This window comes from Camelus ferus, chromosome 8 (assembly GCF_009834535.1).
Source record: "Camelus ferus isolate YT-003-E chromosome 8, BCGSAC_Cfer_1.0, whole genome shotgun sequence".
Taxonomy (NCBI): Eukaryota; Metazoa; Chordata; class Mammalia; order Artiodactyla; family Camelidae; genus Camelus; species Camelus ferus.
Window position 1 is genome coordinate 60929797 of NC_045703.1, and position 24533 is coordinate 60954329.

The following is a 24533-nucleotide window of genomic DNA, read 5'->3' on the forward strand; positions in this document are numbered from 1 at the left end:
GCATGAATGATGTCTTGGGTTCATTAAAGAAATTAGTAAGTAAATAAAGGAAACTAACCACCTCTCCCTCCCAAAACAAACAACAAATACCCAATACTATAATATCAGATACTTTACAAAATAATCAGAACACTCCCATCCACCCCCATTTTGGCATATGCATTTTAAATTTGGATCTATTTAATCCATAATTTAAGGTTCCAAGTGTACGAATTTTTATTGAGCTGCAGTTAGCTTGAAAGACTCCCATTTTGCTTTCCCTTGTAGAATTCCTTGTGTTTCCATGTCATTTAAAAAAATTATTACAGTTAAGGAAGTCGTTCTTTTTATTTGCCAGTGAACACGCTGACAGCTGATTTTCATTCTGCAGAGAGTGGCTTTGATTCTGTGCCCCCCTTCTGTTGTTTCCTTGGGGTAGCCTTCCAGGTTTCATTACCAGTGGAAAGAGCAGATGTTTTGTCGTCAAGATAAGGACACAGCATTGTAAACTGACTATACCTCAATTAAAAAAAAAAGATATGGATTTGAATCTCCCGTCTGCCACTTACTCAAGATTTGTCTTGGTTGTTAAGAGTATACTTTCACAAGTGATGCTAATTTTGATGCCACTGGGGGGAAAAATGTCCTCAGATTTTCCTGCCACATCACTGGTATTGGGAGAGTTTACTTTGACAGATGAAGGATGGTATCTTAAATTTGCTTTGGGTTTTGCATTCCTTTACTTTATTGGAGCAGATGGATGTATTTCCATGTGTTGATTCTCTGATTTAATTTCGTGTTAGGAACAGTATTCGTGGCCCATTTTATCTATTGGGGCCGTAGTATATGCTTCGAAGCTCATGGTTTATATTTTCACATTTGCACGCAGTCCTTCAACGAACAATTTTTTTCCAAATTTTTTTTAGTGAGTTAAGTTACTGAAAGTGTCTTCCCTTCGAAGTTTCCTACACATAGGAATTGGATTTCCAGGCCAAGACCCTAGACCTGACTTAACCCATTTTGTCCTGATGATACCAGAGAATTTTAAGTCTGGGGTTTTGTGAGTAAAGCATTCTGTGTACAGTTAGAACCCAGTTTCCTGTGGTTCCTAACTTTTCTTCACACAGTGTGTTTACTATGTTCCAGGGGTTGTTGCAGGCACTTAACAAATATTAAGTCATGTAATTCTCTCAAAACCCTTTTGAGGTGTAGGTACTCTTAGCCCCATTTTACAGACAAGGAAACTGAGGCTTGGGCTGACTAGTGACGCGGCTTGCCTAAGGCCACCCAGCTCCAGAGAGTGGAGTCTGGGTTGGAATCCTGGACGTCTGGCTCCCAAACACTGTGCTCTTCACCCCACTGGGCTGACTCTAACGGAGCAGGCTGGGTTTTTCCCTTTAGGTCTTGGATTGGTCAGAACCCCGATTTGGTGCTCCTATGGACCCACCCCTAACGTCTGCAGGGCCCAGGGCAAGAATACAAATGTAGACACATGTACCACGTGTCAAGATATTTTAAAACTACTAATCAAGCTAATACATTACTAAATGAAACGCCGTATCCTCTTATCTTGGCAAAGAAACCTCCACGAAATGATCTCAAAGGCCAGATCTGAGGTTAGAATTCTTAGACCCCTAGACCTTTCCTGCTAGAAAGTGGTGATGCAGGCAGGGTCGGCCTCCAGCCTGCCCTCTTCCCACTCCCTGGCTGCCCTTGAGGGGCAGGGCCTTCAGCACTAGGGATGTGACTGTCCACCTGCTGTCCAACTCTGTTCTACCCTCCAACATCCACCACAACAAACACCCTGTGGCCGGCCCTCTGGCCTTGGGGTGCGCTGGCAACTCCACAATCTTGAGTCCCAGGGCAAGGGGGATGGTCACCTCAGGTAGGTTTTTCCTCTAGGCTCCTGTAGGGGGAAGGGAAGGGCCCGAAGAGGGCCAGGATTCTCTAAAGTGAGAGGCTCTCTGGCCTGGGGCCGGTGGTGTCGTCATGGCTCCTAAGGATTCTTTGATGTCATCGATTTTTCCTGTTTGCCTCTTGTCTGTTGACTTGATCCATTCCCTGCTGTCTACCTCCAGCTTTTGTTCAAGCTAGTCACACCTGAATTCAGTAATTATTTACCTAAGAAGTATTATATGAAAGGTGCTGGGTGTGTCCCCACCCTCTTGGAGTTTAGATTTTTTATCTTGGCTTAGCCCTTGAAAGCTTCCCACAGCATAGCCTGCGTTGTGCAAAGGTTCAGAGGTGACTGGTGACAAACGCTGAGAATTTCTTCCTGGTTAGCCCAGAACGGAGGCCTTAGGGAAGAGGGCAGTGGGAGATCACGGAAAAGTGGAGGCTCTTAGATAAGGAGGCTGGGGAGTTACACCTTAAGACTAAAGGAGACCAGCATGGCAGATTGAGTCAGAGAGCTACCCAGAGTCGGGGAGATCAGCTCTTAGGATATCGCGTTAAATCAGACGTGAAACCTTGAAGCCTGAGCTAGGGCAGGAGTCAAGGGATGGGTATAGACAGCCCTGAAGACATCAGAAATGATGGCACTTAATGGAACATGGACAAGGGGGTGGATGAGAAACAGAAAAGCCCCAGACGATCCCCAAGTTTCTAGGCTCTCACACCTGAGATACTATTCCTCTCCTGAGAAAAAAGCAGTATCAAGAAAAGACATGACTGAACTGCTGGCTGGCGAAATAGAGGGAAAGGGTAGCAAAAACAATGATTTTGATTTGTTCTTCGTAATACTGATAATAGCTAATGTTAACTGAGTGAGTGCTATGTGTCAGGCGCTGTCCTAAGCACTTTGTACACATAAACTCGTAAATCCTCTTTCTACCAGTGCGGAGACAGGCACCTAGAGATTCAGGAACCATGCAGCTAGGGCCTCTGGTCAAGACTAGGTATTCTGGCTCAGAGAATGTGTGTGTGTGTGTGTGTGTGTGTGTGTGTGTGTGTTTGTGAGAGAGAGAGAGAGAGAGAGAGAGAGAGTCAGTATACAGAAAAGCTTAGGGTTTTAAGCAATGAACAGGGACAAGTGCTTTCCTAAACTCAGGAACTGTCGCTAACATAACCCAGCCTCAAATCTGGCATTTTTCCATTGGCAGGTCCTGTCGACTTCATCTTCAAAATTTGTCTCAGGTTGACCCTTCCCGTCCCCAGGGTCCCCTCCTGCCTCCAGCTCTGCACTGGGTGCAGCGGCAGCCTCCCTGCCTCTCTTCTTGGCCTCCATTCCCATGTCCACTGTGCAGCCAGATGAATGGTTTGGGGGGGTTTCTAGATTTGTTTGCCTAAGGTCCACTTACATCCAGGGAAGCATGCAAATCTGACGTGGATAGCTTGATGGAGTCCCATGATTACCTCCTGCTATGCACAAGTTGTGCCCACCCCTCCCCCGCTGCCAAATTCACATGCCGAAGCCCTGACCCCCCTGAGTTTGGAGAGAAGTAATGGAGGATGAGTGAGGTCACAGAGCAGAGCATGAAAGGATTTGTGTCCTTACGAGGAGGGATACCAGGGGGCGCTCCCCTCGTTCTGACTTTTCCTCCCTCTCACTTCAGCCTATGAGCACACACAGGAAGAAGTGGCCATCTACAAGTTAAGGAGCTGGCCTTCACTGGAAATCAGATTATCTGGGACCTTGATCCTTGGACTCCCCAACCTCCAGAACCATGAGAAATACCTTTCTGTTGTTTAAACCACCCAGTCTGTGTTATTTTGTCATAGCAGCTCGAGCAGACTAATACAGAGACTTTTGCATAGTGAACTTAGGAAGTCTGTCCAGAGACTGCCATGCAACATAGGAGTGTGTAGTGGTCTGAGTTACCAGATTCTGTGACTTTATATTAAGAATAATTACTGTAAAGAACGTAATTCATGAAGCCACAGAGAGGGGAGTCTGTTAGGATCAAATAAGACTGTTCCATCATAAAAACTTGCATATTAAAGCCAAATGTTATCTCCTACTCTCCAGACACAGTAACTAGCAACAATTTTATAGGATGTATGCTAACTTAATTGATATAAAAACTTTCCAATCTCAAGACGATTTTCCCCACTATTATATAAATAGATACCGAGTAATATTTTCCTGTCTTGCCAGTGATTCACATTATTGTTTACCATTGAACTAGTTTTTCCTTGTCAGGAGGTGATCACACCCATCAGAGAAAGTGTCATTTCATTCTCTGTGTGTGGCTTTTTCAAACTACTGATTACCAGAGGGCTTCCCATCTTAAATGGAGAATTTATGGAAAAGACAAAAAGAGGTTGTATTTTTAGAAGAATGATGTGCAGGTTTGAGACAAATGAGTATTAAAACAATCAAAAGTTCTTTTTTTTTTTTTTAACAGTAACTTCTCCAGTCATAATTTTTTAGGGAAAAAATGTTTCATGCAAAAGGTTGTGGGGGGTGGTTAGTGGATTATGTACAGAAAACAGAAAAATATTCAAAGTATTATGGTTTATCCTTTGGATGAGCTGTAGGGGAGAGGGGAAGTCATTTGGACAGTGCATGTGATGAAAAAGGCCAAATATGTTCTCCAGTTTCTAAGATAACTTTTGTATGCTATGAATTTAAAGCAAATCATTTCATGTAGGTCAGCATTTGGTCCAGAAGGAGCAAAGGCGTTGTGATCATTCACATGTATAATATGGGCATCTTTTGTAGGCTGTAATTTAAAGACGATGAAGAAAGGCAATTTTGAGAGAGGGTCGCTGATGGGACCCTGTTTAGACGCAGCCCTCTTCCCTGGAGAAGCAAACTTGCTGTAGGAATTGCATATAGTTGAAGGGATTTTGTTTGTATTTCAAATAAAGTCAGCAGGGAAGGCTGGCACCTGCCTGCCCAGCTCTCTGTCCTGATACCCAAATAGCTTCTCCCTCGCTGGCTCTCAAGGTTCAAGATCAATGGCAGCATCGGTGAGGCACTTCCCAGAAGCCCTCGTTGCTTCGTGAGGAGCCCCCACCCCTAGTTAGACAAGGGGTTGCTTGCATTTTTAAAAAACAAAACCAAAGGAGCTTTCCCTCTCTAGTCACTCAGATGGGAGCATTGGAGCTATTCTGCCAGCGATTAACGTCTATACTTCCAGAAATCATTTACTTAGCTTCCAGGTCTTTTGCCAAGTGGTTAAGGAATCAGCCACCTCCATTTAGATGCTCATTGTCATTTATTGAAGCACTTGGGGTAAAATAAGCCCCTTTCTACTCTCCGTCTGTCCAGGTCTCCAAGAGGAGTAATTTGTTCCTCTTGACTAAGAGTCCTGAATACGATCTGGTTCAGAGAAGGTTAGAGCTCAGAGCTCAAAGGAGGTCAGGGCTTACATTTTATGGAACAAAATAATCACACAAGAACCAAAACTGCCGCTGTTGACTTGGTCAAGACACCACAGTTGTTGGAGTGACGAAGCCAACCCAGATAGGGGTACATATATTTTATTAGGTTAAAAAAAAATTAGGAGGGGAGGATATAGCTCAGTGGTAGAGTGCATGCCTAGCATACACAAGGTCTGAGTTCAATCCCCAGCACCTCCATTAAAAATAAATAAATAAATAAACCTAATTACCTCCCCCTACACACAAAAAAAATTAGGAACACACTATTCAAACTGACTTTTCAAACAATAGGTGCTAAAAGTGCTATTCTAAAGTTGGTAGTTATAACTCAGGATGACAGAGATATCCTGAAATATTTAATTCATATTTTTGTTGGGTTTGGGATTCATCTGAATTGCCCCTCACTGCACCCATCCCCATTCAGAATGAAGAACAGTGAGTTTCTCCCAAATTAATGCCTTCTGCCTCCTGAGTCAGGACAGATTCCTTGAGTGTGTTTATGTGGGGAATGAGGCCCACTCTGCATCCCACTGTATTACTGATAAAGCAAAAAAAAAAAAAATTAAAGTATTAATGGCATTATTAGATGTTCTCTGTAATAGCTGGCAGCTCTAAAAGCTATTTTGACGGATATAATGTGTGATTTATGAATTAGGTTAATGGGTTCCTTTTTTAATGGGAAATGCACTTGTATAAGATCACTTACTCAAGTAATAATTACATGCCTCCTGTGAGTGCTTTCTCCTCCTAGGCTTGTATTTTTTGCTGGATTTTTTTTTTAACTAGACGTGGGACTTTTTTTTTGAGTTCAGATTAAGAGGCTCAAGCTGATATTCTCCACCCCGAATGCTGAGAGAGAGATGGTTACACGGCTTTAAGTTCCTCTGCAGATTCACGATGATGTTTGGCTAGGCTGTGCATGCATTTTTGATTAGATGATGTTTTTAGAGAGTTTGCTTATATTTTTGTGAATATTGTGACCACTTGTTTGTGCTAGAAGCAGAAATGTGAGGGAACAGATTTGATGGCAAAAAACAACCAAACCAACAAAAAGCCCTCCAAATACCTTGTAGTAGATGTGGTATTTTCGGGGCTTTGCCAGTGGAAAGGCTCTGTACAATGTCTGCTTCTTTAGAAACACTGTCTCCTTTCCCTCGGGTAGAGTTAGATCCTGATGAGAAAGTGGGTATATGTGCAGTGTAAATATTTGTCTCTCAGAACGACTTCCTTCATACAGCCTAGGCCAGCCTAGAGTTTTCTGGAGAAAGGAAGCTCAGGGCTGTTGAGTATAGATACTGTGGCCAGGATGATTTTATAAGGGGAGGGCAGTGGGGCTGCCCGATGTCACTTTCCCTCGTGTGGTTTTCATAATAGGCTTGCCTTTCAGCTCATTCAAAGCAAAGACTGAGAGATGCTTAATTTGCAGAGATGTCTGCTGGGTAATCTGGATTGTGACTCTCCACTCCTTAGATAACGTGATGACTAGTGTGTTTAGGGTTTCCTTCAGTTTTGTTTCTGTTTTGCTTCTTTTTTTTTCCCCCAGGGGAGGAGGTAATTAGGTTTGTTTGTTTATTTATGTTAATGGGGGTACTGGGGATTGAGCCCAGGACCTCATGCACGCTAAGCATGCCCTCTACCGCTGAGCTCTACCCTCCCCCCGCCACACTGTATTTTGCTTTTATTCGCTTTTAACATGCTTTCAATTGTCTAGGAGGAGCGTTTTGGGAAGAGGCATCTGAACAAGATTGTTTGGAAGCCTACCGTTGAGACTGAAGAAATGTACTGACCACCATCATCCTGTTCTTAGAATAGACTCTATTTCTTTATGGAAAAAAATGATCTTAGCACCTAGTAATGCTTAGGAAGACCTACTATTATGGCGTTCTTTCCCTGCTGAGTTCCAGTAGCCTGCTCAGGGCCATTTGGGTGACAGAAACGACAGGCAGTATCTGGGAGGGGGCTGAGCACCCCCAGGAGGGCTGGACCCACTCTGAGCCAAGTTTCGGGCTGGACGTCACGGAGAAGCAGCGTTCCCGCAGTCTCATTGCATCCCCCCACCAGCCCTCTTCTCCCCCTCAAATCCAGGACGCTAAGTGCTGCCTGGGGACAGTCTCAGGCCAGGCACACTGGTCCCTGGCACCAAGGCCTCAAGTTCACTTTGCACTCCTCACTCTTCTCACCAAGTGCCACCTGCCTCTCCTCTTCCTCCCAGTGGTGACTCCCAACCTTCACCAGTATCTTGTTTTTTCCTCCCCGTCTCCCGTTAGCAAGGGACTTCCTGTCCCCTTCTTTAGAAGTTACTCTGGCCAGTCCCTCTGAACCTCCCTGCGTGGATAGTCCCCCCCCCCCCCCCCGTGTGTGTGGAAACTTAACCTCCTGTAAACTTCCCTGCATTCTGACTTGCTTTCCTTTTGAGATCCGGATTTCACTTGCTGCAAATAACCAAATCCAGTGTCCCATTCACTAGTGGTCAGGTTCCTTCGGTCAGTATTATGCTCCTGGGACAGTAGCTGCCCACTGGAATCACCAGGGAGCTTTGGAAACTGCTGATACCTGGATCCCATTCCCAGAGATGCTGGCCTTGTTGGGTTGGGGGTGTGGCCCCGACGACAACTCTGCAATGTATGATCCCTGATTTCTAGGTGAAGAAACAGGCTCAGAGGATGGGGAAGGTATTCTAGCCTAAAAGCTCAGGGCTAATAGAGGCTGATCTGGGATTCCCTCCCCATGTGTCTGCTTGTAATGCCCACCTTTCATTTACTGCACTGCGCTGTGTGGATCCAGAGACGCTTTGTAGCATTTCTACCAGTTAAGGGAAGGGTCCTGCCTTCACCTGCCTTTTATGAATCCGTGGGCCTGGACAAAGGCCTTGTCTTCTCTGACCAGACTTAGTGATCAACACTGGCTGTGTTCGAGTTGCTGCAGGCCTGGGTCCACGTCACTTACTCTGGTATGCAGCAGGCCGTCTGAATTCCAGGGAGTACAGAGCTGAGCACACGCGTCAGAGAGACACATTTCAATTTATCATTTTAATTCTGCCATTAACCATCCACAAACCCTAAATGGATTCCTCCAAAGTGGCATCTTCGAGCCCATTATCAGAGCTAAATGTTTAATAACTTTATTAAATAATCCATGCCATGGTGTATAGGAAACTTTCTTTAGTCTTTTCACGTAGAAGGAGGCATTTCTGGACGTCCCTCGGGATGGCTTAACATAGCTCTCTAGGCCGCTGGCGGGCCCCTCCCCTTGCTTCCTTGCTGAGTGCCTTCTAGCCTAAAAGCTCCAGGCAGGGGAGGTTCTGGCAGTGGAACCCCCTGCTTAGCGGGCTTCAGAAAGCAGCAGATGTGAGGCAGACATTTAATCAATTGAAAACCAGTTTTGAATTCAGCCTAGGAAGCAATAGATGCTCTTAGCAAACACAGCACGGCTCATGGTGGATGAGCAATTTGCAGCTCTTCTCTTCTGTGTCTCAGCTTTTCCAGTGACTGTGTTAGAAATATTTGGAGTAGAACATTATAGGATAGCAATTGTTGATTCTCGGTTAAATCACATTCTCTTAGATGGGCCATCTTTGCAAATTAAATTCATTTTATTGAAAATAAGACAAGCAACATGGCTTGTTTTCTTTTTCAATCAAATAGATCACAGACTTAGAACTGAAGTAGCAACAGTGTGATCAATACACTCTCTCTCCAACTGGTTTTTGCTATTATTATTATTTTTAAATCAGCAGTCATTTTAAGCAGTGTGGTTGAAAAGCAGTGCAGCCACTAAATTTGCATACTGATAATGTGTGTGGTTTAACTCTGACAGCGCTCTCAGTCATATTTGTAATTAAACTGCATGTTGTCTGTGTTGGGCCAAGTTTGGAGTAAACTTCTCTTCCCTGTTGTAATCATCACCATGTTGTGGAACCTGCAGAGGGAGGTGATGCTTGCTGCCTCGGACTGCTTGAAAGAGACCAGCAAGTAAACTTCTCAGAATAGGAAAAGGGCTTGTAAGAGGCCCTCTTGCGTTTTCCCCCTTTCCCATCTCTGCCTTCTCTCCTGTACACAGGTGATGGTGGGCCTCTGCCACTGGACCCTCCCTCAGTCCCTGACATGCGTCTTGTTTTGGCTATTGGAGCTTATTATACAACGTTGGGATCCGTACATTTTTATAACTGACCCCTTCTATGGGGAACTTTCTGATGCTTGTGTTTTAGGAACACATCTTTGATATAAAAGAAGTAATACCAGCAACTAATATTTTTTGAACCCTCAGATCTAAACTTTACTTGATGGCGCTGGTTTCCTTCTTCGTCAAATTTGTTTATCTGTCAGGCTCAGAAACTATTTAGCCTTTCTACGGCATGCAGTGGATTTCAAAACATTTAGTATTATCAGTTCCTAGGCAAGGACTGATGGATGTAATTATTTTACTACCAAATGCAGACCTCTTGAAGAGAAGCAGCCACTTAATGAGAGAGTAAAGACTGAACTATGACACAGTGTTTAGGCATTGAGTGGGAACTGGAATCTTGATTTCTAAATCTACCACGAATAAAAGTAGTATGAATTTACTGGTGCAGGGGCTCAAAAGGAACCAGACATGAGAATTGTCAGAAATGTTTCAAAACTTCAGTCTTGTGTTTTTAGGCTACTCATTTTAATTGTTTTCTTTGTAGTAGTATTTTGCTTATTTTGCGCCTGGGATCTGCCAGGACCTCTGAAGTCAAGATGGCAGTTGAGCTGCCCCGAACATCTTGTAGGTGCAACAGCTCAGAAGGGAGGAAAGTAACTGTCTTAGACATTCGTGCTCTGTGCCATAATCCTAGAATAGCTTTCAGGGTCTGTATCCTGAGATGTCTAACTTGAAAAGCTCTGTAGAGCCTCATCCCACTGGGGCCCACAGTCAAACAACCAACCAGCAGACAACAGGTGCTCACTTTTCTGTTAAACAGGGAACTTCGGCATGCTTTGAAGCTTAAGAAGGGAGTAAGTAACTTGCGTGGGGCTGGTTCCCTGTCCTAACGTGAGAATGTTTTGAATTGTTGGGTGGCTTATGGTTAGTCCTTCCCCCCAATTGGACACCGCAGTTCATCCGTGGTTCACTTGAATAAGATGTTAGACGGAATGTACTATTGATTCAACATAATAAGGTAGAATTGAATTTTTCTGGGTTTAAGGCAAATGAGGGGACAAAAGGATACAGTTCCTCAGGTTCTACCCTTAGAGATCGTTTCTGATTCTTTGAGGCTGAGGAGTGGTTCTTAACCAGTGTTAGCACAGCCACCCGAGTAGAGGTGGCACACGTGATGTGGGGACCACTAGGGATGCCCCATGGCCTGGAATTCCTGGGCACAGTTTCCATATAGAGGAGGATGCTGGTGATTCAGAGACTCGGCCTAAAATTCACAGGTTTCTTAAGTTGTGTGTATCAAGCATCCTAAGTAGGATGGATTCAGCCCTAAATCTTGTGGAGGCTCCGAGCAGTACAAGTAGGCATTTCACGTGCTGGACCATCTCCATGCAGTGAATTGCTGTAGTTGGTCGGTGGTGCTTTTTATTTCCTTCATCTCAAACGGAGATCTTGTAAATTCCCTTTGCCTGAAATCAGCATGGTTGATCTCCTACCTCACCAGATTTAGAGCTCTTTGTTTTCTTTCACATACTTTCCCAGAGAACCCAGGAGTTTTAATACTTTTTAAAACAACTCAAACTTTTTCACATAGGGGAATATTTGACTGAAGTGTTGTGTATTAAAACATACTGCATTTATCTTGGTGTCTTTAGTTATGGCGGATGTTAATAGATGTGGTTCAAAAAGGGTTCCATGGGCAAGTCATTCTAGAAAATGCTGTACCCATCTCCTCCTTACTGGTTCAGAGTGCACATTAAAGAGTCTCTAAACTCTAAATAAATCTGCTTAACTTTGTCTAGATCAGGGTTTCCCACGCTGCTTTGAGCCCAGAACACTAGTGAGAGAAGCCTGGTACGTGTTTATTTGATACATCTGGAATATTGATATTCTTGGATACCAGTTTGAAAAATGCTGATCTTTGAGATTTAGAGGCCTAATTTGTAGACAACTCTTCTAATAAAATGAGTTCACCTGTAGTGGCCATGTCCTTTGGAATTTATGTAAACAATATGAGGTATATTATTTTCTAAGACACTCAACCGTTTGACTATTTGAGTAGGAACATTCCATTGAGTTGAAAGTTCATTTTGCGTGCTAAAAGCAAACTTGTGATTTTAGTGTGTCTCTTTCCTAGTTTTCATGCTTTCTCATGTCTAGGAGTGAGTTTGTGTTATTCTTCCTTAAACTTGCTAAGTGATTTTCACAAATTTTACCCCAAACTTAAGAGAAACAGGAAAATTAGTGATTTGTGACAATGACCAGAGACTATCTGGTATGTATACCCTTTACCAGGTGGCATTTAGGGACCCACAAGCTTATATGCTGTGCAAAGATTGTTGCAGAAACTTTCCATAAGTAAGGAACAATGCAATTTCAAAAGTGAAATAAAACTAATCTTTGCATTCTGAACATTGGAATTTTTTCCACTTGGATTAAATTAAATTAATTAAATACATTGCAGCAACACAGAACTGCTCTAAGCCAATTAAAGATGAACTTGGTTAAATGTGGCTTTTTGGCTTCTGGCCATGGTGGGGGCTGTTGTCTAGTTGAACAGCACTGTGGACTCTAAGTCAGATTTCTAAGTAGAGAGCAGCAGGATAAAGTGGTAGCGGAGGGTCAGACAGCTGTTCCTGAGTGTTCATTGTTGAGGGCTGGAGAGAAGTGTGACTGTGCTGACGCTGGGTGATGGTGATGACATGGTGATGAGATGGTCCTTTGAGTTAATTCACTCATGTTTAATGTCACCAAGCAGTAAGGGGATATTTCTGTTCTGCTTTTTTTTTTTTTGGAGGGTTTTTTATTTGTTTGTTTTTTAACACTTTTATTGCAGTATTATTCCTGTACAGTAAACTACACATATTTCAGATGTACGATTTGATGAATTTTGATAGATATGTACAGCTATGAAACCACCACTACAATCAAGATAGCTAACACTTCCATCACTCCCCAGAAAGTGCCAGTTTCAAACTTCCAATTTATTCCTTCTCACCCCCTTTACCCTCTGGTAACCATGACTTTGTTCTCTATGTCTGTGAGTCTGTTTCTGTTTTATAAGTAAGTTCTTATGTGTCTTTTTTTTTAGATTTCACAAATGATATCATGGTATTTTTCTTTCTCTTTTTTACTTCACTTAGAATGACAATCTCCAAGTCCATCCATGTTGCTGCAAATGGCATTATTTTATTCTTTTTTATGGCTGAGTAGTATTTCATTGTATCTTTACACCACATCTTTACACAGTCATCTGTCAATGGACATTTGGGTTGTTTCCATGTCTTGGCAGTTGTAAATAGTGCTGCTGTGAACATTGGAGTGCATGTGTCTTTTTGAATTACATTTTTCTCCAGATATATGTCCAAGAGTGGGATTGCTGGATCATATTGTAAGTTTATCTTTAGTTTTTAAAGGAGCCTCCATACTGTCCTTCATAATGGCTGCACCGATTTACATTCCCACCAACAACAGTGTAAGAGGGTGGGATATTTCCATTTGGTGGTTTTGTTTTACTGAATATATGAGTGGGAAGAAGTAACATGAAATTAAAAACAAGCAGAGGTTTTATTTAATGATCAGAGGCTTCAGGGCATCATCAGTATTTGAAGAGCTAGAACTGCTCCTACACTTATAGGAGGGCTGCCATCTCTTTGAGGGGGAAAATTGGAATCGGAGATCTCTAATGGCCAGTTTCTTAGTGACAAGGACTTCTTATTTTTAGAGGTCACTAAAAGCCCTCCTGACCGGGAGGACATACTCTTCTCAATTTCATGTGGCTTGGGAGAGCTTTCGGCTTGACATTTTGACAGTACCTCTGAAACTTGATAAGTAGTTCGTAGTCTCTCTCTCTGAAAAGCTTTGCAAGTTTAAAAGTTCTCATTTTTCTTTGGTGGATTGCCTTTAATCTTTTTTAAATTCATGGACTAGAAATACATCTTTCTTATTACTGAAGAATTGCCTTAGCACTGCTCACTATATATCTTGAGCTAATTGGAAATTAGATCATTCCCAAGGGGTGAAACACTTTACTGTTGAAAACATAAAAATTTTGAAATTTTGTCAGCTGCTTTGAGATTTTCTTGACTATATAGATTTTTACTGACTGTACCCTAAATTTTAAGTCTGAAAATCTTCACTAAAGAAAACTATGTTTTCTTTTAACTCTGGAAAATTTCAAAACACATATAAAAGTGGAGACGAATACAACAAACACCATGTGCCCTTCACCCAGCTTTAACTGTACTCAACATTTTACTGATCTGATTTTATCTAATTTAAATTTTTAAATTTTATTTGCCTATTTTCAAACAAATACAAGATACGTCATCTGTAGATCCATCATTATATACCTCTAACAGTTGAGGACTTTATAGAATAACATAACCACATTATTGTCACACTTTACAGAATTAACGGTAATTTTGTAGGATCTTAAAGAAAACTTTAAAAGATAATTTTGACACTGATGTTCTTATAAGGTTTTATTTCTGCATCTCAGAGTTGGACTGTCCTTGTGGTGGAGTAGTTTCATGTTTAAGACACAGCATCTTAAAGCTAACTTGTTGGAAAACATGGCTGTGTAGGGGAAGGTGTAGAAGGATTAAAGAATTCAATCCAGTTTGCTTACAATAATTAGGGCTGTTGCCCCTCAAAAACTCTTATAAATAGGGATTGCTAATGGGGTCATCCATTTCTGCATTTACCCTCTTATTTTCAGCTTATTTATAGAATTTTTTTCTTTTTAATGCAGGTACTGGGAATTGAACTCAGGACCTCAGTGATGCTAAGCATGCGCTCTATCACTGAGCTATTTATTTCCTTCCTCTATTTCTAGAAATTTGAAAGTACATTGGAGGGGGGAGGGTATAGCTCAGTGGAAGAGCACATGCTTAGCATGCATGAAGTCCTAAGTTCAATCCCCAGTACCTCCATTAAAAATAAATAAATAAACCTTATCACCCCCTCCCCCCACCAAAAAATACATCGGAAAATACTCTGTGTGCCTGTGTTTAAATAAAAGAGGGAATGAAATACTTTCACCATTGTCCAGATTTTTGCTGTGTGGACAGCTTGGTTCTAGAGTGAATATACTGTTTGGAGCTGTGGGTATAGACTTGTGTACAGTAATACGTGTACAGAAAGGTGGTCAACTTTTTGGTTGGTGTTGATGGATGGGCTCACTCGTGCCTCCCACGCAGCCCTGGGTGTGGGGTGTGGGATGTCATGTACAGTCTCGTTCCCACAGCAGGATAACTTGCTTTTGCTACCTGAAGGTCTAACCAACCAGGAACCCCAAGCAGAAAAGGCTACATCTCCTTAGCTGTCGTTTTCTCTCTTTGTGACCAAGCCCTTTTAACTGCAGGAGTGCCTGAGTCTTGAGCTGCAATCCCATTCGAGTGCCCATGATCAGGTGTAGTAAGGTGCGTTTCTTGTACAGAGAGGCCTAATTTTGTTAGATTCTTTGTCATCTCACATCTAATGCTGCCTTCTTCGAAACCCTCCTCAACACAAACGTGGGGGACAATTTTTAAAAGGCGACCTTAGTGTGATAAAAAGGGCTAGAGAAATAATGGAAATACTGGAGAATACTAGAACCTTTGCCTTGATTTGATCAAGTGGACAGATTCCTAACATGGCTTCTGAGTGCTTTTCCATTTAGAGAGAGAACGTTCATGAATGTTATTTCATGTGAATCTCAGTCTGAAACAGAGATGATATTAGTCCCAATTTTTAGTCCCACTTGGGGAAAGTGAGCTCAGAGATGTTTCCATGACTGACCGGAGCCTTGCTCTGTCTGCTGTTTCCCCTGTACCTTTTAGGGTTGAAATAAGAAAGAAGAAACTCAAGTGGCTCACCTCCATTTGGACCTTTGTATAAACTACCTTGTCCCTCTTCTCCCACCCAGATCATTCGAAAATTAGAAGAATTAGAAGTCGTCACACCACACACACTGTTGAGTGCAGAGTTTGTATGCAACAAGCAAGAACTCTTGGCATTTTCATTTTCTAGGGGAAATGGGCATGGAACAAGTAATTCCCATGAGATAGTAGTTGGTGAGCAAATGGTAGAACAAAAATTTCTAAAACGTACGTTAATAGTTGACTTGTTAGCAACTTAACATGTGTGGGATGATGTTCCAAATATTCTTTGAGGCAGATAAAAATGAATCTTATCCCATTTTACAGAAAAAGAGCATAGAGTATGAGAGGCTAAATAATGTTTCCCAGACCGCAGATCAGGTATATGGCAGATCAGACCCTGCTCTCCCGGCCAACTCCTGTTTGTTGACCTGGAATTACCAAGTTTTAGCCTGCAACAGTGATGGTATAATTACAAAATACCATATTTGAAGTATTATCTTGCCCCAGAGCACCCAGCTTTCTGCTCTGCTTCTGAGCCCACCATGGCATCCATGGTTGAGGGGTGAATATGAGTTAGTTTGCATGAAAGTGTCCCTGAAATATGATTTCACTGTTAAGTTTCTATCTTAAAGCAATTCTGTTTTCCTATAAAAATGCATGTGACTGGCAGAAATTAGAATTAAAATACTTTACAGTAAAGCCAAATTTTCTTAACTCTCAGCCATACACTATGCAAAATAAAACAAAATAACTTGTCAAGGAAAGGCTTCTCCCCTACCATCCAATTGTAAAAGTAATCATGTGAATTAGATAAAGAAAAGAACATGGAACAGTAGAAAAATAAAGACTACAAAAAATTCATAGTTTCCTCCCCAAAGATAGTTTCGTATATTATGGTATTAACAATTTGGTAATATTTTTGCTATTTTGGAGTCTGTTATATATTTATAATCATACTATATATGTAACTGTTAATTTGCCTTTGAAATTTAATATTATGACATAAAATACATCTCTACACTATTTCAGGCACTTTGTAGGTACCATTTTTAGTGTCTTCAAGATACGCTGTAACCACCCTCCAAATCTGAGATATTTAGAACTATTTTTGATTTTAAGCTATAATTTTTTTGTTTATCTTTTGCTTTCCTTCCTCCGAGTTTTTTCTTTTTTTTCAGTGACCTCTCAACTGTAGGAATTGGACCGATTCTATTTAATTAAATCATTCTCTGTATAGCTTTCTCTCTCTGTCCTAAAGATTTATACCATGTTTAGACTTGGATTTTACAAAGCTTTCTGCCTAGATTTGGGTTTTATAAAGCTTTCTGCTTAGATTAGTTTGAAATAAAAATGGTTACTTTTTAAAACAGAAGCCAACCTTTTGAAACCCATCATTTTCTTAGGGTTCTGTAAATGACACCTAAATTAGAGGGAAACGTTTTAGCATAAACACAACCTAGGCTGGTTGGTATTATGATAGCTGGACTTGGACTCATACTCTGATTGCCTGAGCCATTTTTATGAAATGAGTTGGCTGGTTGTTACCTAACTTAGGCACTTTTCCCTGAAGCAGCCCAGCCCTGAGGCAGAACATTCTTCACCTTGCGGCCTGAGCGCAGCTCGGATCACCTGGGTTGAGCCCCAGCTTCACCACATCCTGGCTGTGTCACTTTGGCTGCAGGCCCCCTCAGTGCCCCTGCTTCCTCAGCTGTAAGACAGGGGTGATGATAGTAGCTTCCTTAGGGCGTAGGATGAAATTAGCAAAGGTATAGAAAGCACGTGTTTGTGAAATGGGTGCATAACGTGTATGAATATATCAAGAGTCACCACTAGTGGCCTGATGAAGGACTGTGATATTTTGGGCTTTGTCTTGGTCAGTATTTTTAATTAATGGCTTGGCTGAGGGCATAAATGTGCTAATTACATGGAGATTATGGACAGAAGAGTTAAAGCTCCATGAGGGCTGTCTGGTCCACGGGCTCAGATGATCCAAGAAGATTTATGAACCCTGGAAAGCCTGAGTAATAACATGCTTGTCGCCTCACCTGTGGACTTTAGGGTTGAATGTATTTTCACCTTTATAATGAGAAAGTGAATAAAAGGAAAACCACGCCTCCTCCCTGACCCCTCCCCAAAGGATAAAAGCAAATACAACATCAGAAATTCCACAGACGTAGCCACTGGTAACGTTTTGGTATATATTATTCCAGACTTTATTTTTGTGTCTTTTTTTTTTTTTTTGGAGGGGGGAGGTAATTCGGTTTATTTATCTACTTTATTTTAATAGAGGTACTGGGGACTTTGTGCACACTAAGCATGCACTCTACCACTGAGCTATGCCCTCCCCACTCAGAGTTAAAAAAATTGCTCATGCAAATATTGGAGTGAGCACTCTCCCCACCCCCGCCTCCCTCCCTGTTAGTGAGTTATTTTTGTTTTTTTGTGTTTTTTTGAACACATTAAGGAATCATTCTTTAGCAGCTTGTTTTTTTCCATTTAAATTGGGGACATCCACCCACATCAGTAGATTCACTACTAGATTTACCTCATTCCATTCAATGCTGTCTGTTATATATATAGACACCTTATAATTTAACTCTTCCTCTCTACTGATGGTTACATAAGGGTTTTTTGCTTTTATAAATTACTGTGTGTTGCTCATCGTTATACCTATCCCTGCGTAAGTTGGTAAAGCCACATCTATTGGCATGGGATGATGGAGCCACTGGTTATGTGCATTGGAATTGGTTATCACTGTTTCCAAATTGCTCTCCAAAGATATTTACTGCTTTATTCTCTGACTTCTATCTTTTTTTTTTTCTGTTTGACATTCTTAAGGGTTTACTTTCAAAACACTTTCAATTAGAATGCAGGGAAACAAAGCACATCGAAGAGTTTTCTTTCTAAGTTTTGTCATGACATTTCAGTTCCTTCCTGATCTTTTTTATTCTGGTCATTTGTGCATGTGTCCTCCTTATTTTGACAAGGTTCTGGTTCCTTCTGGGGACAGCCATGGAACAGTTCTGCTTCTTGAGTTTTGCTGCCATTGTTGGGACGAATTGCAGTGCTCAGAGCCTCATCTCCCAGGTGGACTGCAGGGCTCTGTCCACACCCACTACGCTGGTCATCCAGTGAGAATGTGGAGCCTGGACCATTACTCCTATGGAGGAAATAGTCACGTTAGCTCACCTCCTCTTCCCCCAGCATCCTGACAGCTGTCAAGAGCTCACCTGTTTGGTTCATTGTTGAACGTGTTCAGTAAAAAACCCAGTATTTCTACTGCTTATTCTGCAAAGGGGCTCAAAGCAAGTTGTGGGCAGTCCTGAGGAGAAGGAAAGGGGACGAGGATGTCGGGTAGCTTTTCCTGCAGTGCCTTGGCTACCTTTTGATGTTTTCAGTCATTCTTAGATGAATGAGAGGAAAACATTGTTGCTGGAAGCATTTGAGATTTATTTTTTTAAAGACTTGTTTAGTTGTAATGTGGTAATACTTTACGGGAATAAACTCTGGCTGACCCACTCAAAGGATATAAGCTTGAAAACATTTAGAGTTTTGATTTGCTCAGAGGAGGCGTTTATGGTTTTTGAAGCACAAATCCAGTGGGAAAATAGGTTTTCTGGGTGTTAGCTCTAAGTGCAAAGAGCATGTCTTTGAAGTCCAGTCCAGTGCTCATCTCAAAAGATATAACTATTGGTAAAAGTAAGAGCAAGATGGATAAAGCTATGTGAGCAAGCTTCAGAGTAAAAAGGTTTGGAAACTTAAATCCCATGCTACTTTCCTCCCTGAATTAAGCGCCCCTCGCCTCTCACCTGGGTCTAGCACGTGCCATCCCTTGTGCCATTAAATTGTGTCTATACCTCTTTCAGGGTCTGTCTGGGCTTAACTGAAATCCTTGTCCATTTGAGTTTGAGAAAAGGGAATGACTGAAGACGAGCCAGATGTGTATTTAGGGAATGCATCTAAAGAAATGCATTCACAATGTATGAGAGACTATCAGGTTATAAAAGCATGTACTCTCCATTTTTGTTTACTTTTTAAAAAGAATGCTTGTGTGCATGTAAACACACATAGAAAAGACAGAAAGAAGGGAGGGTATAGCTCAGTGGTAGAGAGCGTGCTTAGCATGCGCCAGGTCCTGGGTTCAATCCCCAGTACCTGCATTTAAAAAAATTAATAAACCTAATTACTCTTCCCCCATCTTCCCCCCAAAAAAGAGAGAAAAGACAGAAAGAACTTAAACATTAAAGAACCTTAGATTAGGTTTCTTGTGATTTGAGGTGGCTTTAACTTACTATTAACTTTCGGAAGCACCTGAACCCTTAACAATAGTATGAATTATTTAGATGACTGGGAATGGAAGAAAAGGAAAACAGAAACACTGTTTTGTTTTTTGCTTGGAAAAAAGTGAATTATCCTATCTACCAGAACACGTTTAAGATTTTGTAAAAAGCATCTCTAAGTGAAACACAGAATGATGGACATATCTGAATATGGCTGGATGGAATGACGTCCCATTTTTGTGTCGAGTGTTGGTGTCATGGACTCTGAATGTTCACTCCAGACATTACCCGTGAGGTCAGAGCATGGATACACCAGCTGGACCTGAGCTGTGCATATAATACAATAGGCTTAAAACTTAAGTATCAGTAATAATGCTGTCATAACTTGTCATCAAAGTTAAGTCATCAAGTGTCTCTCAGAGACAGTTGCCCTGTGGTCACTGGGAATAACTAATCCACATTTTACTTGTCACATTTCAGCTATAAAGAAGTCTGGCAGGTGATCTCAAAGACTCATTTATTTTATACTATCTAATATACTTAACTGTATTTCTACAAGAGTAGACTTTTGTGCCTGTATCTTATAAAGCTTTCGTGTTTAAAGATACTCAGCTTGGCTTCCTCTAAAGATATCTTGGTTTTGACAATTAATGAAGAATTATGAGAAATCTTTCAAGAATTACAGATGCTCTGTAGAACCCTAAACTCTATAATAAACTTCAGAGTTCTGTTTCTTAAATGAGGGGCACAGGTAACCAAGATTTTTTGCCTTGAAGTCAGGGTATGAGAACGGCTATCTCATGTTCCCCATTTTGGTTGCCATATCGTGGTGTCTTCGGCAATACCTTTTAGGCTTAAGGTTCATTGGGTCCCGTGTGGACCACAGTAAAATGTGTTTCCTGCTTTCCCCCTCTGGCTCCTCATCATTTTATTAATCAAATCTCAGTCTCAGTCGTGCACAAGACTAGCGGCATTTGTTAAAATACTGACATTTTTGCTGATGAGCATTGTGGAGACCCCCCTCTTCCTCCCAGTCCCCTGGCTTTTGTCTTTAGGTTTCATTAAAACTCCCATCTTTCATATTTTGGTAAGAGAAGACTTTAAGTGGAAGTGTAATCTGAGCATCCCATCTAATACGTGAACTCAGCATGGGCATTTTGAAGCCAGCTATCCCATCTGCAGTGTGAGTATTAAAGTACAGTGATATTATTTCAGGAGGCAGCCCACACCGTTGAAGGGCATCTTTGCTGGGAGCTGAGAACAGCCAGTTTAAGCACAGTTCAAGCCTTCTGGATTGGCTCTCTTGATTTGAACCCACTCCCTTCGTGGCTCCGATCAAACTCGGTGGTTTGGCCAGCGTGCTCCGCTGGCCTGTGAAGCAGCATGGAATGTGTCCAGCTTTGAGATTTCTCTGGAGTAAGTGGGTCTGGGTACTCTGGAAGACTCCTTAAGGCATTTTGTCATTGTGCGTAGTGACAGGTCCTTCAGCAATTTGTTGTGTTGTGGAAAATCCCTGAAAGTTGTTGGCAGTGAGTCCTGGCCTTCTGGCCACAGCTGAACTATGGGACCTATGGCCAGCCAGCCTTGCCCTCTGTAATTAATCTCTTTGAGTCTCAGTGTCTTCATCTGTAAAATGGAGACAATATCACCTCCCTAAGGTTGGTTTTAAGACAAATGAATGATATAAAGTGCTGTAGAAATCTTTCAGTTCCTAATGGTTGTTGCACTTAAAACTTTTTACCTACATTCTCAGGATTTAAAAAATGACATAAGGGCACGTCTATATGTCTACTGTTTTTACAACGAATAACATCAATTGTACAGGCTGTCCCTAGGGGAGGATTGTGACTGACCGTTTTAATAATATTTTTATTAAAGGATAACACAGTGACTCATGAACACATGTGTTACGTATCTCTTCTTTGTTCACTTGGCCCTGGATACGCTGGCCTTTGAACCTCGGTGCCTTCTCGCTTGCCTCCCCTTTGCTTTTTGCTCACTCACATGCCCCTTACCTGGGATCTTAGGTCTCGGTTTTACCTTTACTTCCTCAGAGAAGCCCTCCCAACACCCCAGCCTAGGTCAAGGCCCTCTGTGTGTTATCATTTGCTGGAGATACTCCTCCTTCCTGACAATTTCCATAGCTACAAATCAGTAATTATTTATTTAAATGTCTGCCCTCTTCCCGGAAAAGGACACATTATCACTTAGGTATATTCCAGCCAGGCATGCATAACTTGCATCTAATCACAAGGAAATATTATTTTATAGTGAAAAATATTTTCTAGACATCTGCCTCCCATAGGAGTTTGTAAGCTCAGAGTGTCTGGGACCACACCTGACTCAGTCACTCTGAAATCTCAAACAGGCCTGGAATGGTGGGTGGGGCCATCACGCCTCTGGTGATCAGAACAATGAATGGATGGATGAGTGGTGTGTACAGTGACCCAGATACAAAGCCCCGTCTGCTTGATTATAGTTCTTTGTATCTTTTATAAGATAGCTGATGGTTCAGACAGAAAAATGACTTAAGTTTCCATTGTCACTCACCCTCCATTTCTCTGTCTTTCCCCTCTAAATGATTTATAGTCTCGAACTTACAGTATTGTTTCTAACTTGGTTGTGAACGTTGAAGTTAACTTTCCATGGTTTTGTCTTCCCCGCAGCTCCTACAGAAGAATGGCCAGCTGTCCACGGTCAACGGCTTAGCCGAGCAAGGAGAACTCAGCCTCCAGGAGGGAGCCCCAAGTGGCCAGGAGGAGGAAGTCACTGTCGCAGATGGTAAGCCGCCTTGCCAGGCTCCGGGCAGGACCAGGGGTTGGAGGGCAAACAACATGGAGAACAGTGAAAACACTATGACTGGTTTGATACCAGCCCATGTGGCGGTGGAGGGTGGGGGGATGTGGCGAGGACCACACCTTAGGAGTCAGAATCAAGCACCTTGACAAGCTGTCTCTTGCAAAGGCCACAGGTTGAAGAAGAACCTTCCTCTGTTATAGTTTCTTATCTCATTGTTCCACTTAATCACAAACGAAGGAATAGTTTAACAACTGCTGTTGAAGATCTATAGAACGATGCCTTGGCGGACAGTCAACTGACTCTCACATGGAACGTGAATAAGACAAATGAGGGGAGACGTCCTGGGAAGGAGCCTGGCCATTGCCTCAGTGAGATGAGATTCTTCTCACATGTGGAACCGGTTTCTCCTCGTGTTCGATGCCCCGTGGAGCTGCTTCAAGCAGGGAGCTGCTTTTGAAGTTGGTGGGAATCCTGATCTTTCTAAGGCACCACAGGCACAATAGAAAGTTAGAAATACATATAGTCTCCCAGAAGGAGGATCTGCATGACCTAGTGTGAGAGTTTCAAATAGTTCCTACCAAAGTAATTGGAGCGGCCCCAACTCAGATTCCAGAGTCCCACTCTCTGCCCTCCCCACGGTAACTTCAGAATCATATCAAAGCCACAGCCACTTTGGAGCCTTCCAATGGCCAAGCCACTGTGCTCCATGCTTCAGGGAAGAGGAAGGAAGCTAAGTGCGTCAGGGAAGAGGAAGGAAGCTAAGTCCATCAGGGAAGACAAGCCAGTCTATGGAGGGAAGATCAAAATAAGGTTAAGACAAGGCAACATGGTGGTTATCTAATGAATTTTGCCAGAGACAAGAGCTGCTCAGAGTTCTAGGGAAGCTCTTGTTTCAGATCAGAGGACAGGATAAGGTCTGGGGACTGAGGGGAGGTTGGGGTTAGATGTGTTGGGAAAAGGGCTGTCTATCAAAGTGAGGAGAATAACAGCCAACATTTCACGAGCCTTTATTATGGGTCCTTGGATCTATGCCTTTTGTGCACCATGGCTTAAAACAGTCACCTATGAGACAGGTACTGTCATTCTCAATTCAAACCCAGATCAGCAGGTCCCCAGGCACCAGCTCTTACCCCCTGTGCTGTTACTGTGCAGGGAGCTTCCACAGGTTTGCCCATTGGTATAGCATCGTCTGAGCAAGGAGCAGAATGAAAACCCAGAAGGGAAATCGGCTGGGTCATAGGGCCCTTCTGAAAGTAGCGTGGAGTTTAGGAAGTATTTGGGCAATGTGGCGTCACTGAAATATGCCACCCAAGGGAGTGCTGCGGCTGGGCTTTTGACCTGCCTGATGCGTAGTGTTGATAAGAGAAGGGGAGATAGGGGCCTCAGCAGGTGCCCTTTTCACGCAATCGCAGGTAGCACGGAGATCCTGGCTAATCTGTGGCATGTCTCCTGCAGGTCTGCTGGCTAGCTTCCTTTAGTTTAGATGTGATTTCTTTCCCTTTTCAGCTTTTTGGGTGTGTACTGGTTTTCACTGAAAGTGATTCTGGCCTCACCCTACGATTATTCCATTGTCTCCCTGAGCGGACCACGGCCTTGGCCTTGGTGCCTAGGAACCCCCACTCCCACCCCTTGTGGCCCGGAGCTGTGGAGGCCAACCCCACAGATACTTCCAGAAGCTCTGCCTTTGGGATGAGCGTTTACTGTTTCAGGGCAGAACTATCATTCCTTTGTCTTATTAGCAGTCTCTAAGGTAGCTTGGTACTCTTGCTTTTGTTTTTTTCTTTTCCCATTTTGTCTTTCTGGCAATACAAACGCAGACAACATCTTCAGGTTAAATTATTAAGCAGCACTTTTTCATGCTCTTCTTGTGGCATCAGTGATAACCTGTGGTGAGATTTTATCCGTGTTCTACTTGGAAGCTTACTGTGATGTAAACCAAGGCATAATTTGATATGTAACACTTGTAGGATTTGTGGGACCTTGGTTTCTAGTCTTGTCCACTTCAGTAAGCACAGGCCTGAGCCATTTTGGTCCCTGGGAAGAGTGGCCCATTGTGGAATGTGGTCTTGCCACAGGTAAAAGCTAAGAACGAGGGGCATTCCTGCTAGAGGGTTTTTAATTTGAAGTGACAGACAACGTTTAGACAAAGCCAGAATTCAAA

At 42.4% G+C, this 24533-nt stretch overlaps 1 protein-coding gene across 1 annotated transcript in view; it reads left to right on the forward strand.

The window, feature by feature from the left end:
* AKAP12 (A-kinase anchoring protein 12) overlaps window positions 1-24533 on the forward strand; it is a 92128-nt gene that overhangs the window by 27132 nt on the left and 40463 nt on the right. The window contains exon 2 of the mRNA XM_032485171.1: window positions 22240-22354. Coding sequence (XP_032341062.1) covers window positions 22240-22354 — 115 coding nt within the window. The remainder of the gene's footprint in view (window positions 1-22239; window positions 22355-24533) is intronic.